General features: G+C 33.1%; 1 protein-coding gene across 8 annotated transcripts in view; it reads left to right on the top strand.

Annotated features, from left to right (window-relative positions):
- Positions 1-16,351, top strand: part of RYR3 (ryanodine receptor 3) — a 194,068-nt gene that overhangs the window by 146,741 nt on the left and 30,976 nt on the right. For 5 of the 8 annotated variants that reach the window (XM_041409838.1, XM_041409668.1, XM_041409596.1 and 2 more), the window contains 7 exons: positions 64-156; positions 4,905-4,919; positions 7,904-8,074; positions 8,533-8,592; positions 9,745-9,876; positions 10,695-10,807; positions 14,770-14,866. In XM_041409838.1, the coding sequence (XP_041265772.1) occupies positions 64-156; positions 4,905-4,919; positions 7,904-8,074; positions 8,533-8,592; positions 9,745-9,876; positions 10,695-10,807; positions 14,770-14,866 (681 nt within the window). The remainder of the gene's footprint in view (positions 1-63; positions 157-4,904; positions 4,920-7,903; positions 8,075-8,532; positions 8,593-9,744; positions 9,877-10,694; positions 10,808-14,769; positions 14,867-16,351) is intronic. The other 3 variants (XM_041409979.1, XM_041410068.1, XM_041409751.1) reach the window with 1 other exon arrangement.

Here is a 16,351-nt window from a genome sequence, read left to right as displayed (position 1 = left end):
TAAATGTTGTAGATGCAGATGAGTTAAACTTCTGGTGATTTTTTTTTTTTTTTTTTTTTTTAGAATTTTAAAAGAGAAGAACAAAATTTTGTGATTCAGAATGAAATCAACAATTTGGCATTTTTAACAGGAGACACCAAGAGCAAGATGTCTAAAGTAAGTTAATAAAAAAAATAAATCTACTCAGATTGCAGATGCTCTGCTGTTAGAAGAAAAATAGTTTTGCTTCTTGATGACAGATGTAACAACTAATATGCAAAATATAGCCTATGCACCTTAGAGTTACTTACTAAATGTCTGCTAATACTCAAAGAAACAAGATTAAAATAAGTCTTGATTTGAAAAAGTTGCACATGCAAGACAATATGGGCTATATTATAAATATGAGTTATTGAACATTCAGGAAAGAAAAAGGTGGACTATTTTATAAAAGCAAGTGAAGAAACATTGCCTCATAATTTTTATACTAGATACTGTATATTTTTATACTCAGTCTATATTGTTCTGTCAGCTTTGATGGAGCACAGTTCTAAGTACACATACCTCTTTATGTATATAGTGTGCTATATGTACACCATTTTTCATGTTTCTTATGAATTAACACTTTTTTTTTTTTTTTTGCTGATTTTCAATATGACAACATGCTGATATGATGGCTTCAAAGTACATCTTGTTACCTGTACAACAGAGAAATTGTCAAAGGCTGCTTTGACCTTAGCTGAGGAAACTCAGCTAAAGCCAGATGAAGTCTAAATCTAAATTAGTGCTGGTAAATATAGTGAAGAAACCCTTTCTTTTATTCATATTTATAATGTTTTTGGAGTAATCCTATTCTGAAGGTGTAGCAGAGAAGTAGCATTTGAAGTTTTGTATTTCACTATATTTTGGTTTCCTGTAACCTAGCTACTGTAAGCCCATTTTCAAACAACAGAGAAACAGATAAAATGTACCATTAAATTTTAAAATTATCTTTAAAAATGTGTTTTAAAATGTGTTTAAAACCTAAGCTTTTTTTTTCTTTTTTCCTATGAATTTTTTAAGTTTTGAAACCTGACTCAGCCAAACCCTAATATTGGAATTTTTACAAGCAAAAATAGTGAAATAGTGTGTTATCTGCTCATCATTAGTTCATGACGAGCACTGATAAACAAGTCCAACTTATTAAAGAATTCTGTATTTGGAGACAAGGAAATTTTTAACCTGTTTTCTTAAGATGCTGCTTATCAAAATTGTTTGATAGAATTGGAATGCTTATATCATCCCTATTAACAAGGTAAATAGTGGCCACATCCAGGCTATTCGAGGAGCAGGAGCAGTTGCACAATAACAGGCTATAATATGTAGCTGTGTACTTTTATCATATGGCAATCACTGCACACACATTTGTTACGTGTATTCTGACATTAATACATTACAACTGGCCTGAGGAGATGAAAAATAGGTAAAATAGGTGTACTTTCACTTTTTAGACACCATAGATTAGAAACAGTGTATTTAATCTAAACTGTGCCCCACTTCAGTACAGATAGCAGGATAATATGAAGTGTTCGTGTCATATTTTCGTTAGTCTGGCATGGCAGGAAAAAAAGACAAGTCTTAACAAAATAAGGAACAGGTATTTCTCCTACTGTACTACTTGCAGATTTACAATAGTTAGAGGATCTCATGTTAGTATTTTTTGCAGGAATTTTAGATCTCTTCTTCTAGAGTATTTCAGTTGCATGGAATACATTTCCTTTGGATATACTGAAGTAAATCAGGAGTGGATTTTGACAAAATCACAGGAATTTAACATCAATTATCTCTATTACCCAAATCTGATATTGAGATTATATTTTCAAATGCCTGTTGTGTATATTTAAGGATACAGATATACTATGTATGAATAATTCTATGAATATATTTGTAACAGAGGTGTAGATGCATGCGTAAATATGTTTTCATTCCATGGGTATACAGTACAGAGAGATTCTGAGGTTTCTTGTATGAATATAATTTTTTGTAAGCAAATTAATGTCAACATATGGCGTTTCAGGACATTGTGCATGGTTATTGCTAATAAAGGAAGAAAGAAAATACTGTATTGTTCATGACTGAATATTTTATTGGTATGGTACTGTAACGGCAGGCATGATTGCAGAACAGCTGATAATTTACTTACTTGTTTCATGATGACTTAAATACCATGATGAAATATATGAAGTGTCTTTTAGAAAGGTTGTATTGGTTTTCTATAAATGGTGTTTAAGCAGGAAATTGCTAATATTTCATAATATAAAATATAAGTGGTCTAAACCCAGCACATCCAATAAATTATAGATTCATATCTGTTACGTTGGCTTTTTTTTAAGTCTGCACAGGTTACAAGAGAGAAGAAATTCTCTAAGTAACTGAATTTCAGGTTTTCTTGGAGGTTTGATATTTATTTCTATCCTTAGACATTGGTCAGTAGAGGACTTTGCATTAGGGAACATTATAATTTCTTGCTTTAATGTTAATATTTATCTCAAAAAGTAGCAAGTTTACTGAATAATTAGCCCTTTCCTCTCTATCACTTATTCCTCTTTAGTCACATTATTTCTAGTGGAAGCAATCTTATCCAATATTTATCAAGCATGACAAAGTATAGAAAACTGAATAAGAACATTGGTTATTGACAGTGACAGAACATTTTGTGGTCTCCTAAAGGAGTAAGGCCCCAGGCTGATCTCAGACTGCCTTAGGTAACAGTGACAGAGGCTCAGTGTTATTCCTGATAAAAAATACTGGGATATCAGAATGTAAGGCACAGTATATCCTGTACAGAATGTTCTATATCCTTACATGCCATTTGGGAGGAAAAAAGAAAGCAGAGGAGGAAGGAGTAGCATTATGTTACGTATTGGTAGCTAATATCCATGGAGACAAATGATTGATCATTACAATCAAGAAGTTCATTAAGTACCCATTGTATTTTTATTATACTATATTGACTTTGTTACTAGTTTTTCAAATAAATGTATTAACAGCTGAGAATTTAATTTTTCTTTTCTAAAAATATGGCAGCAGAATGCTCGGAGGGGAATGGTAAGTTAGAGAACTCTCAGTCTGAGAGAGACTGGTAACTTAGATCACATTGAAATACCAGATATGTGGTAGAAGTGTTGAAATGGAGAATGTAAACACATTCAACTCCACTAGTCTGTTATTTTCGACCCCTTCATAAGCGTCTTGATGAAATAGCCTTTTGGTTAAGAGGAAATGATGTCCTATTGTGCTTTTCAGTTAACTGGAATAGAAGACTGAATGTATACACTCACATGTACATAATAATTGTGTAATATGTATGTGGGCAATTTTTCTGTGTCAGTTTTGGAATCTAAATGAGTATGTGGCTGGATAATACACCCTCAGTTGCTAAACATTTACATATCTTACTGGAGTTATATTTGACTTACCCTCATTAATTTTTATAATCTATTCTTAAGAATAGGTTGAGAAAACCTATTGTAGAAGTTAGCGGCCATCAAAAAATTCCTTATTATGAAACAACATTGTTGTTTGTACCCATCTGTAACATGTAGCACACATTGTCTGCAGATTTACAATAGTTACAGGGTTTCATATTAGTATTTTCTGCAGGAATTTTAGATGTCTTCTTTGAGAGTATTTTAATTGCATAGAATACATTTCCTTTGGATATACTGAGGTAAATCAGGAGTGCATTATTTTTATGGTTAGCTACAATAAATTAAATATAATTAACGTTTCCTTACCTTTAGTGTATACATACACCTGTATATACCTGCTGAGCCATGTTTATGCAGCGTCTACATATTTCACACAACTGAAATTTTAAATTAAAATTTGCTATTTCTCTAAGGTGTTCAATATTATAAGATGCTAAGATTCTAACACTTAATTCGAATAATAGTCCTTTGTTTTTCTTTACTTGTATCTGCTTTTCTCACTGTGTGGTATAAATCTAGTAGGCTATAAAAAGATTTTAATACCTTGGCATCATCATTTTGAAACTTATTCAGGTATCACAAGAATATGAAGTTCCTTTTAGGGCAGAATGACAGAAGAGAGGGCTTGTATGTGTTTTTTTTTTCTGCTTGTTTTTAACCAACAGCTTTCTATAGTATTTTCCTATGCCTGGTTGAGGATTCTTTTCATCTTACCATAAATAAATTATTTTGTCATTATTTTAAGATTTTTGGACACAATTATATATAATGTTGCCTATGGAACATTATTTATTTGAGTGTATTTATGGTATTAATATAAAAAATGGTAAAAATGCTCTGTATGTATGAAAGTTATAGCTGAGTTTATAATATTGTTTTTATAATGGGTACTGCTGAGAGATGCAACCTAAAGTTTTCTCTCAGGCTGTCTTAAAAAGAGTAATTAGCTATGCAATGGGAAAATAGATTGGTAAATTAAGTGCTGTACGTTACCAGTGATAGTTTTATTTCTAAACACCTTTTTTTCTCAAATATATTTGGGTGGGGAAAAGAGGTAGAGCTATTTTTGTGAAAATGTGAATATTTTTCATTACTGGATTATCCAGAGTTCCAGACACCATTCTTCTTTTAACAAAATTGGGAAGAGATGCAGTAATCAGTGTATTGATAGATTAACTTACTGGATGCCCTTAAATGTGCAAGCAACAAATGAAAGTGTGTGAAGAACAGCAATAGAAATTCGGAAGGTCAATAATTCAATAAAGGTTAAGCTGATTTCACTGAGATCTCATTTGGTTATGCATTTACAGTTTATTATTTTAGCTATGAGCTTAATATATTTTTACTGTCTGTCCTCATAAAGCTGAGTAAGTTTATAAGTAACTTGTAAAATTATCATCCTTTCATCTCTTTTACTTATGCTTTTTTTTTTCCTTTTATTTTTCTTTCATACAGGCCATGCAAGTAAAGGTACAGGTCAAAGTGCATGATGTGTCTTTGTTTTAGATTTAGAGATGATCAGGCTCCAAGCACTCTTTCCATTGATCATAGCAGTGGCGTCACAAAGTGAAGCACCAGGTTCCACCTAGTATAAATTTTGTCCCAGCTAAAGTGGCAGTCTTTGACCAGAGCAGATGAAATTCCCTTTGACACCCCTAAATATTGCTTAATGTGAAATGTACTAAAGCTACATTTTAAAAATTATTTTAGATGTACATTCTGCCTCTGCTGTCCTTCTGCATTCTATTTTTTTTTGCTAAAATTGTGAAGTAGACATGGTAAAAGAAATGTCTAAGTAGAGTCATTAGAAATATGTATTTGGCTTATGATATTGAAGAAGAATATTTGGGAGAAATGTGCTATAACCTCTACTTAATCTGTAGGGGAATAGAAGATTTTATTAAATTCAATAAGTTTAAATAAGATATACAGTTCAAATCTTACCTTTTTCCAAAAGTAAGGTGGTCTTTACTAAAGGTGTGAGGTGTGACAAAGCTTTAGAATAACCCTTATTTCTTTTATGTATTTAATGTATTTGAAGATTTCTTTTCCTTCAGTGAACTACAAGTCACTTTCTTTTGCATCATTCATATTCTTTTTTTTAACATGAATTTCTCAAATAGATGAGTACTTTCTGACCTATGGTGCATTCTTCATGGGTGAAGTAGAATAAGCAGCAAAATAGAGCATAAATCCTTTCATCTTTCCCTTTACCCTGTGTGCTGAGAAGCACTTTTAATCAATTAAACTGGAGACATGAGTTAAAAAGGGGGAAGCTCTGTTAAACTAATAACCTGATTTCGTGCTTTGCTATTGTCAAACTTCTCCAGGTATACAGAGTAGGATTTAATGACTGCCCTCACAGTAATCTCAAAGAACTCAAAAACAAAGAGGGATGGAAATATCAAAAAATATTAATTCTATAATCTTAACCAGTTTCAGCTGATTTTTTAGTGTAAATAAAATATTTCTTCCTTTTCATTGTGTATTTAGTTATTGCTAATCTACTAAAGAATCTGTAACTGGTTTTTGGTATATGGATTTTTTTCAGAAATATCCATAGTTGTGTTGCTGTCCTCAGACAAGTAAGACTATTACATGCTTTTAGGCAACAAAATTATATCATTCCTCCTGTTGAGGTTCTTTTAGCACAGCTAATTATTTAGGCAAAATATATCTGATTTAATGCTCTTTACATATGTAATGCAGGTATTGTGTGTGCATAGGTGCATATTAGAACTGAAAGAGACAAAATTCCATTGTCATTTAGGTTTTAGTCTGTGACTCTATTTATACATTTAGCAGCTGGAAAAGTGAATTCACAGACAGCAGAATTTATGGCAAAGGCAGAATGGATCCTCTTTTCATGTTTTGAAAATTCTCCGGTTTTAAAGTTCACAATCTTATTCATTTCATATGAACATAAAGACAATTGGATGTGCAAAATGTCCACTGGCATAAAAGATGCAGAAACCAGTATCTCTCCTCTTCCTTTTTTTTTCTTTTAAAAATATGCCTATTACACTTTTATTATTCCTGATTTAAGATGCATAGTGACGCCACTGGAGTACAGTGATACATTGTGGGATTTGTTTGTCTGCTGTCAACGTAGAGTACAAATAATGTCATTATTAAAGCCATTGCATCACTATTTCTAAGGCACTTGGAAAAGCAAAGCTTTGAGACAAAGTACTCTCCTGCAATTGTTAGTTCCTTAAGAAAGGAAGCCACATCCATTGCGTGTTCCCTCACACTTGCAAAATATTTAACACAGCTATGTACGTAGAGATTCCCCATCTAGAAGACAGAATTTGCCAAAATTTATCACCAAATAGAACACGTACAGTTGCCTTTTCTCTTCCAGTGATTACTGTGATGATAGTGAGGCATTAATTGGGAAATAATGAATTGCAATGGATTCTGCTGTATCCTTATGTGGAACTACACAATCTATTATAAGAACAGTAGTTTGTAAATCCCAGTTGACAGAAGGGAAAGGATGTGGAGGGTTAAATGAAAGCATTTGTAATTTTGTAGTGTTGTACAAGCCTGGAGGCCTAGTCCTGAAATCTTATCTTAAGCAAAACTCCATTTGAGTATAGTAGGAGTTTAATCTAGGTACAGAATTCAGAACTGGGCTGTTTGTTTTTGCTGTTTACTGTGTGTTCATTAAATATATGGGTCTGTTTGAAAGATTTTGGTTCTCTGTCTCATAAAGAAAAAGCTGGATGTGAAATATGTTGTACACTGTCTGTCATAATAAGATAGGGCAGATGTTATTCTGTTGTGCTGTTTACTTCTGTCTATTTTGTTTCCTTTTCCTATTAATGATGATATCCAAAGATATAAAATTTCAAATTTTTTGTCACAAATTTGTTAATATTATCCAAAGCCAAAGGGCAGCACTTTCCCAGAGGCACTAATTAATTGGCATTTTGTAACATTGAATCAAAGCCTTTTAAATAGTACTGGTTTTCAGATGAGACAAGTCAGGCAATATTCATTCATTCAGACCCTGGATAACTATCTTTACACAAGTCTCTTACAAAAATGTAACCATCCTAAATTTGTCTCTGTAACATTGGACAAATAATAGTGTCCTCTGAGAATGATTCAGCTTTTAATTTTAGGGTTGTTTCTGATTTGAAAGGTAAGATCCAGAAAGTAATGTCAAAACCATAAGTATGAATGCACACAAGAGTGTGTGACTCCTACTACAGCATTACTGTTACTGCATTTTCTGCACTGGTGCACACCAAGTGCACCATTTCCTGACCAAGCCTGTACACCCTTCCTCTAGTGTGACATTTTCAATTACTTGTACTACATCAGGAACATAGTTTCCTTGGACCATAAGGGGAAGAGCATGTTGGAGAAATGTGTGATCAGAAAATTAAAGTAATTTTTCTTTTTTTTATTTTCTTTCCCCCCTTTTTAATTTTTTTAACTTATAGTCTGGAGGACAAGATCAAGAGAGGAAGAAATCAAAACGTAGAGGGGATCTGTACTCCATACAGACATCCTTGATTGTGGCTGCACTTAAAAAGATGCTTCCTATTGGTTTGAATATGTGCACCCCTGGAGACCAAGAGCTCATCTCTTTGGCTAAGACTAGATACAGCCATGTAAGTGTGTGCTTTTAATAGCTTTTAATGCAAAAATAAGCAGAACTTTCTAAAATGAATTTTGAAGCACAGAAATCTAAGCAATCAATATTATTAAATATCTGTATGTACTGTAAACAATTATAGCTGCTATTTATTGTGCTTTTTTTAAAAAAAAAATGTGTATATAGAGGTGCCATACTTTCCCTCTTACTTTTCATTTCTATACCGTGTGCAGTTTTATATATTCATGTTCTTTTGCACCAAGTACTGAACTATAATTAGTTAGCTTTAATTCCCCTCAAAGTTTAACCCTTGTTTTATGGTTAAAGAAAGCCTTTGCCCCTTCTGGTATCTTACACACTTTGAAAGCAAAAGAGGCTAAATTTCAATATTGAAATATAAGCTGTTCTATGTTGTAAAAGTTCTTGTGAAATGAATCATAATCTGAACTGAAAAATACTTCTACCTTTCTACAGAGGGACACAGATGAGGAAGTCAAAGAACACCTACGCAACAACTTACACTTGCAGGAAAAGGTAAAAGAAAAAAATCTGTCTTATCAATGCCGATGTGCACTTTCAAAACACAAAGGTGCAACCGGTTTTTTTTTTGTTTTGTTTTTTTGTGATACATTTTAAAAAATCCAAAAAGCTATTAGAAAGATTTCCATTTTGAAATTATTCTTCTGATAATTCATTGCAATAAATGCCTTATTTGTAGCTTTGTTTGGTATAGTCAAGTTTCTGGAAGATGTAGAATGGGACAAGCATGAAGAATTGCGATACTGGTAGTCTTAAAGCTCTAATTACTTAGAATCAACTTGATCCAACAAGAAAATAAAATTGAAACTCTACTACTTCAGCTTTTCTGCTTGAATCTAGCTTTCAATAATGATTAAATTAGGTATTTCTGAAAATATAAACATTTTTAAGTGACTATAATAAAATACGAAAAGCTTGTGCCATTTTAGTACTTGTGAGTTTTACAAGTACATTTATATTCCTACAATTCATATGCTGAATACACTATCAAAAGTAATATCAATATGGAGTCCTCATCCATCTGTAAATTAAAAATAATTAATATCATTGCCTACAGTGTTTGAACACAATAAGTAACTTGCTTATCTGTCACGGAAGTTGACTGTGTATTTGCTATAAATTTGTGTTGGCATACATTAAAATGAACACAAGAAGTACCTTAATGTGGTCTTCCTATTTCTGTCTTGCAAGGAAAAAAAAAACAAAAAAAAACCAAAACAAAACCAAAAATTTTGGCTCTAGATCTTGACCTAGTGAAATTCCGGCTGTCTTTTTCAGACTCAAAAAAACAGCTTTCCACTCTCAGTACAAAGGCTCTGCAAGTTAAACTCAACCCCAGTACTAAATCTCCTTCTTTATTTTATGGAGTTAAGAGGAATAAATCAGTTGTAAGGTACTTTATTTGGTTTCATGAATAAAAATACAGAACCTTGCTTAAGAATTGAATTCAATTCCACATAATATATAGAATCAATGCCTTTTTTTTTTTTTTTTTTTTAGCATCTAGCAGATTAATTTGGTCTGAAAGGGGACAGAAGCTGGGAATATTTATTAGCTTCTTTATTTATACTATGGGAGTAGAAGTGGTGTCGGTCAAATTCAGTGCCTCGATTCAGCAGCTTACAAATGAAATATGTTTGGTTTCAGTCTGATGATCCAGCCGTGAAATGGCAGCTAAATCTTTACAAAGACATTTTAAAGAGTGATGGACCTACTGACCCTGAGAAAAATGTGGAACGTGTGCAGAGGATATCAGCTGCTCTGTATCATCTGGAGCAGGTAAAAAGCCACGTGTCTATACTGTGTTAATTTTTGAAAACCAGAGATTTTTCCTTGCAGACATTATTTCATGTACAGTGACTGTCATCATTAAAGCATCCAGCTAAAACTTAGGGTATTGTACATGTGTGCATGCCCATGCACATACAGATGTGTACATATGAAAGTTTTCAATGTAATCTGTTGAAGTGCCTCCATTTAGCTGCAGGGAAAACTCAGGATATATTTCTACAAAACTGCATGTACAGTCACATGAAGTATAGCACACAAATTATCTCCATGGTGTAGCTGAAAACCATTTTGATTTTATGAAGAGGCATTTGCTTGTGCACTTACTTTTAATATACTGAGTTTAGCCTGTCTCCTATTTCTGCATCATAGGATGCTGTAGCAACTTTTGAATTGCTTGCCTGTCCATCCAACTGATGCAATTTAAATAAAGGCATTTGTGCTCTTCCTATGTAAAGTTGATCCCTGACACAGCCCAGAAATACGTTCACATGAACTGAATATGCATTGTTAGAAACAGACAAAATAACAACTTTTGAAATTTACCAAATAGTCCCACACATGAGGTATACTAACATCTTAAATATTTTTGTCTGAATAAATGGAGACATTTCTATATAGAAGGTCCCCAGTATTTTTCTTTATTAATAAAAAAAAATAAAGCTCCAAAAGAACATTTTTTTCAGATGATGCAGAGCATTCATAACATTTTCTACTTTGCTAACTAGCTAACCACTAGCTGTATAGAAATTTTTTTGATGAAAGTTGAACATTTTCCATTGCCTATACTAGAAGATATTTTCCCATAGGTTGAACAACCACTGAGATCAAAAAAAGCTGTTTGGCACAAACTCCTGTCAAAACAACGCAAAAGGGCTGTTGTTGCATGTTTCAGAATGGCACCATTGTACAACCTGCCAAGGTAAGTGGCTGAAACGTTTATTTCTTCACAACTTTTATTTGCATTGTTTACTGAGTGCAAATACTGCTTGTGTGTTTACCTATGTGTTTCTTGATTGTTAGGTGTATGTAATTTTAAGATACAAGAATTGATTAGTCATCAACTAATTCCTCACAGTAGCAAAACAGTCATCTCATGGCAAATAACCTGAGTAGGAAAACGCCATAAGAATTACATGTTTCATTTTTGTCAGTTATCCTGTATAGTTCCTCAACTTATCTGTGAAAACCATTAAGATGTTGCCGTTTCTGTCCATTTTTTGTCTTTGATTTGTTGTTCTTTTTACTCTTTATTCTCCTGTGATTTTTTTTTTTCTTTTTTTTTTCCTTTTTTTTTTTTTAATTTTGTATGGCTCTTCCTCTCCTCTTGCATGAACACTTCATGCTCTGTAGCTTGTCTGGGCCAATCTTCAGCTACTACATCAGAGTGTTATATGAATTAAAGCGACTATTGGGGCAGAGCAGTGCAGGATGATATTTTAGACTTCTATGTTGCTCTGCTTCTTATTCCAGTTGAATGTAGATACCACAAAGTCCAAAATAAAATGCATCCTGTGCCTGGATCCATCTACTGCTTTAAGCAGAATAATATGACCACATGTCACTGGAGTAACTTCCTTTACTCTGTTTCTTCTCAAAAAATCTGTTTTATTTGGATGGAAGTTAAGCACATGTTTAATTAGGTTTGCTTCTCTCCTTCTGCAATTTTTTCTGCAATTTTTCACTTTTTGTGTTTAATATTATTATTCAAAGATTTTTGGCAAAGTATTTAACCATAGGGTTGTGTTGGATTTTTAAATGTGTTTATTAAAGCCAATTTACACACTTGGTTTAAAGGTCTTTGGCTAAAGGTCTGTAGCTGTGCCACTAACACACTGGAGGAATATTACGTTTGCACAGGACAAATAAAAAGCCAGTTTATACCACAAAAAGCACACAACCTTCACAACCTTCCTTTGTAGATAGAAATTAGTTGTTCTAGACTATAGTAACTTCTCCAAGTTATTATGTTACCACCAGGCCATCTTTAAATAACCAAAAAATGGAGAGGATTAAATACAACATAAAAAGCCAGCTAGTATCAATCCTTCCACCTTCAAGAGCTGTGTTTGGCAAAACAAGAGGAAGTGGTATGAAGAAATACCATTTCAGTGCAATCTTTTTGTGAGCAAGTTTTGTTTTTTTTTTTTTTCACAACCATATTCTGTGTTTGTAAATTCTTAAAATGTTTGGAATAAATGCATGATAACCCAAAAGTTAAAAGGGCTCCTCCTTTTTTTGCCTTACAAAGCACCCACTTTTAATGTTTATATTTGAGGTTGACAGAATTCATAACCCTTTTGCCAAGAGGCAAAGTGGGTTATGAATCTTTAAATTCTTGACTTTTTAATTTTCAATAAAATATAGAATAATACCATATTGAAATTGAACACTTACATTGTCTGTATTTTTTTTTTTATGTTTTTGTGTTAAAAACTTTTCTTGAGCTTTTTCTTCTCAAACTTTATGGTAGATTTTGTGGAGCAGTTTACTCCTAATTTGAATATGAATATGAGGCAAATCTACCCAGCTATTTCATTTTGTATCTGCTAAAAATGATCTCCCTTAAAACTATTTTTTGTCAGTTAATTGTGTTCTCTGCACTTCAAAACAAACGAGTGAAAACACAGTTTAAACTTAAAATCCTAAAGTAGTGGAAAAGTTTGGGTTGGAATGGGCCTTAAAGGTCATCTATCCCAACCCTGCTGCCATGAGCAAACTTCTGGGTATATTGCTGAATTGACAGCTTCAAACCAAAGTTTTAAAGTTCACAAGCTTGTAGTCCCTTTTTTCCTAGATAAATCACAGGATCCTGACAGGAAAATAACAATCACGCTATTATAACAATCTCCATCATCTAAATTGACAGTGTTGCTCAGACATGCCTGAACCCTAGGGAGATTATTTCAAGTGGGGTATGATTTGTTCTAGGAGCTATTTAAATATCTTTGATCCAGAGTTTAAAATGCAGCTCTCTATCTTGTCTACTTCTTCATTTTAGTTGCAGCTTTGTATTAGGAATGTTAGTTCTTACTTTGATGTTAGAATCAATTAATTTAAAGTGCAGTAGACAAATATTATGGTATTAACCTTTCAATTTATCCTAGAAAAGATAAATCTTCAGTAAATAATAAGCTTACTCTTTTGAAATTTTTTTAGATATTTGGCTTTCAGTATAGTTTAATTTTAATCTCACAGCTTAAGATAATTTTCTGCAAAACTCACTCTAATGTCTATCAGTTTTTAGGAATTTCAGTAAGATATTTCAGAAACGAACATGTCTGTTGATACAAAAGTGTTTGTTAAATCACTGAAAAATTACTTTAACCTCTACTACAAATATTGCAAGAACTCCCTTTGATGAAAAGTCCCTGTACACACAAAACAAATAGCTATATTTAAAAAAAAATATTTTTCAATTAATTAAACATGAGTTAAGTTAGGAAGTACTAATTCTTCATGTTCTGTGTTTATTGAATGTACATGGCTTTGAAAAAGAGTGTTATGTAATAAGTGTTTTCTCTGAGATGTGTCTATGTTTGATGTTTTAAGGAAATTAATTTGAAAAATCTTTGTCTTATTGTCTGTCATCTGTATATGCACATAGATACAGCAAAGTTGTACATGACAATTTTTCAAGCACGGTTTACAATACATTCTTTCTGACTACTTTATTGACTTTAACTTGTGCCTTTCTTCAATGAAAACCTATATGCTTTTCTTCAGACACAAAATTAGCAATTTCTTCCTGAGCACCTTTCAACGTGTTTGGCTGGAAAAAGTACATGAAAAAACTCAGTATGACAGGCTTATACTCAAGTTAACGGTAATGTAACTTGTGGAGAGCCTCTTGCTTATGCGCCCACTTCTTCCTTCCCAGCCATGATTTGATATTATCATAAAAACATGAATTTGTACAATTTTCAGAGGGGATTCTGATTGGTCAGTTTTTGAAATTTGATAATAAAACAGCACCAGTGTCAGCAAGTGAGCCTAAAGTGTTGACTCAACAGCTATTCCATTATAAAATACCGTTTCGTGTCCACACTGTATTTAAAAGGTGCATTTTTATAGCTTTTTTTGGTGGCAACTGATAAAAGCAAATGAAAAGGCTGCATGGAACAGCCTTTCTAACCTCATGTAGTGCAGCTCAGAAAAAGATTTTCCCCAAAATAATGTGAAAATGGAATTATTTTACCATTATTATGTGTAGTCTTATTGCAATGAGTTGTATTTTCTGTGGAAAGTTGAATCAATGAATAGTATAGAGTAGCAATTAATATGACTTAGAGTTTTCTAAAATTGGTCATTTTATAGAGCAGGTTTTTATATTTCTAATGCAACTTCTTTGAGGACATGGTAACACTGCCCTGAGTTGGAACTGGAAGACAAGAAGCTGAGGTTAGGCTTCTTTCTGTGGAAGAAGGCAATGGCTGTCTGTAGATGCTCTGCTGGAAAGCAGTTGATAGTTATTTTGGTGTTGGTGGCCAGTGTCTGCTGTCTTGATGTTCTAAATCTAGTAATTTGGATTTACACCTTGTAGATGTATACCCCACTCACTCATTCTCAGTCTGTTCAAGTGTGTGTTTTTCTCATGCTTTCATTAAGGTATCAGTCTTGCAGTTTCATGTATAATGTATTTTAGGCCTCTCTTTGACTTCAAAATAAAAAGTAATGTATACATATGTGTATAAAAACAGTAAGAATGTTCAAAAGTACCTGCAGGTTTGTCACTGAATGTTAGTTATGTTTTGCATTTTGTTTCACTGACCAATCAGAGGATCAGAATTGTACAAATATGTATCCTTACTAACCATTAACCATCTGAGCTGTTATACTCTGTTCCGTTACCCCTCTTGATCTCACTTTCACAACCCCCCCCAGGCACCGTTCTATTAACCTCTTCCTCAATGGCTATCAGAACTTTTGGATAGAAACAGAGGAATATTCATTTGAGGAGAAACTAGTTCAGGATTTGGCTGTAAGTACTGACATAACTGGGCATATGTTTCAATGCCCACTTCAGTGTGTATTCTATGTATCTATTATAAAATATATTTAATTTTTGTGTACTGTATGCATAAACTTAAAAAATAATAATCCTCATGCTTCAGAGCATAAGGTCATTTTCTGCTGTGGTCAAAAAGACACTGTCCTTTGATGCACACTGAAGTGCATTAAGGCAATCTGTGCCTTCAGATGAGCTGTGTGATACTCATTCGTAGGAAGAGAAATGGATGAGATGAACAGTCAGACTGTTTTTGTCATTATGGTAATTCCTATGTTTGTATATATTATTTTCTGGGGTGTTTTTAAAGCTTGATGCTATTGATCCTTTTCCCTTTTAAAATTTTTATGCATAATTAATTTTAACATGTTCAGCTTTGATACAAATTCTTTTTGCTGTTTTCCTTTTTGATGCATCATAAGGACAAGTAAATAAATGCAGCCATATTCAGCAAAAATGAAGTTTACCTGCATACTTGATAAAAGGAATTGGTAAACATCAGGATTTGGTAGTGAACATCGGTTCAGAATGCCTACTGCTCTTTCTCTTCCCTCTGGGTAGTTATCTTGTCAAAAATATCTCCAAGGGGCTGATCTCCACTGTCTCTAAACTCCATGAAAGTTAATATACAGCTCTGTGGAGCACATGCAGATGCATCAGAAGTGCTTCAGTGTTAACAGAAACAGTCATGCTGTGCTTTTCGAAGAGCCACTATACCTGATATTGTAGAGACACAGAATGCTTTGTGTTGGAAGGGACCATAGAGATCCCCTAGTTCCAACCCCCCTGCCATGGGCAGGGACATTCTTCACATGCTCTGGCCAATTACATGGTCAGTCTCTGTTTGACTTTTGCTTCTTGCTAAAGGAAAGAAGGAGGCCATTAATCAGAACAGAGCCTGCAATTCTTTCAGATTTCCTAGAGAAGTAAATTGAACTTCTGTAATTACAATAAATCTACAATAAGCAATAAATCTACAATAACTAGTAACTGTACAAGATGTGATAACACAAGTAAGGTAAGGGTAATAATCTGATCTTTGGCCAGTTCTGACTATGTTATATTTTTAACTGCCAAAAAATGTTTGAAGTTTACAATAATTAGCATTAATTGAACCAAGGTTACTTAGAAATGATATATGAAAAGACTGTAGTTAATGCTAGTCTGAAGAGGATGTATCTGATGATGTTATTAAAAGTTATTCCAGTATCTACTACGAAATAATTAAACTAGAACTTCCTTTCAATTCAGGTCAACTGGAGATGCAAGATTTCTCTTGAATAAGGCTTCCCCAAGACTTCCCCTGCCTCATTCTCAATACCTTGCAAATAAGAAAATTCTAAAGTTACAAAAATAATGAATAAAACCATATACTCTTATCTTATCTGAATCATACAGGCACATAATGTTGCAGGTTATGCTGTAAACTCCTGAATAAGATTAATATGGGCAGTTAAT

Source organism: Onychostruthus taczanowskii, unplaced genomic scaffold (assembly GCF_017590055.1).
Source record: "Onychostruthus taczanowskii isolate IOZ18803 unplaced genomic scaffold, ASM1759005v1 scaffold1, whole genome shotgun sequence".
Lineage (NCBI taxonomy): Eukaryota > Metazoa > Chordata > Aves > Passeriformes > Passeridae > Onychostruthus > Onychostruthus taczanowskii.
The sequence above is the reverse complement of the archived record's forward strand: the minus strand, read 5'-3'. Positions and strand labels throughout refer to the sequence as shown.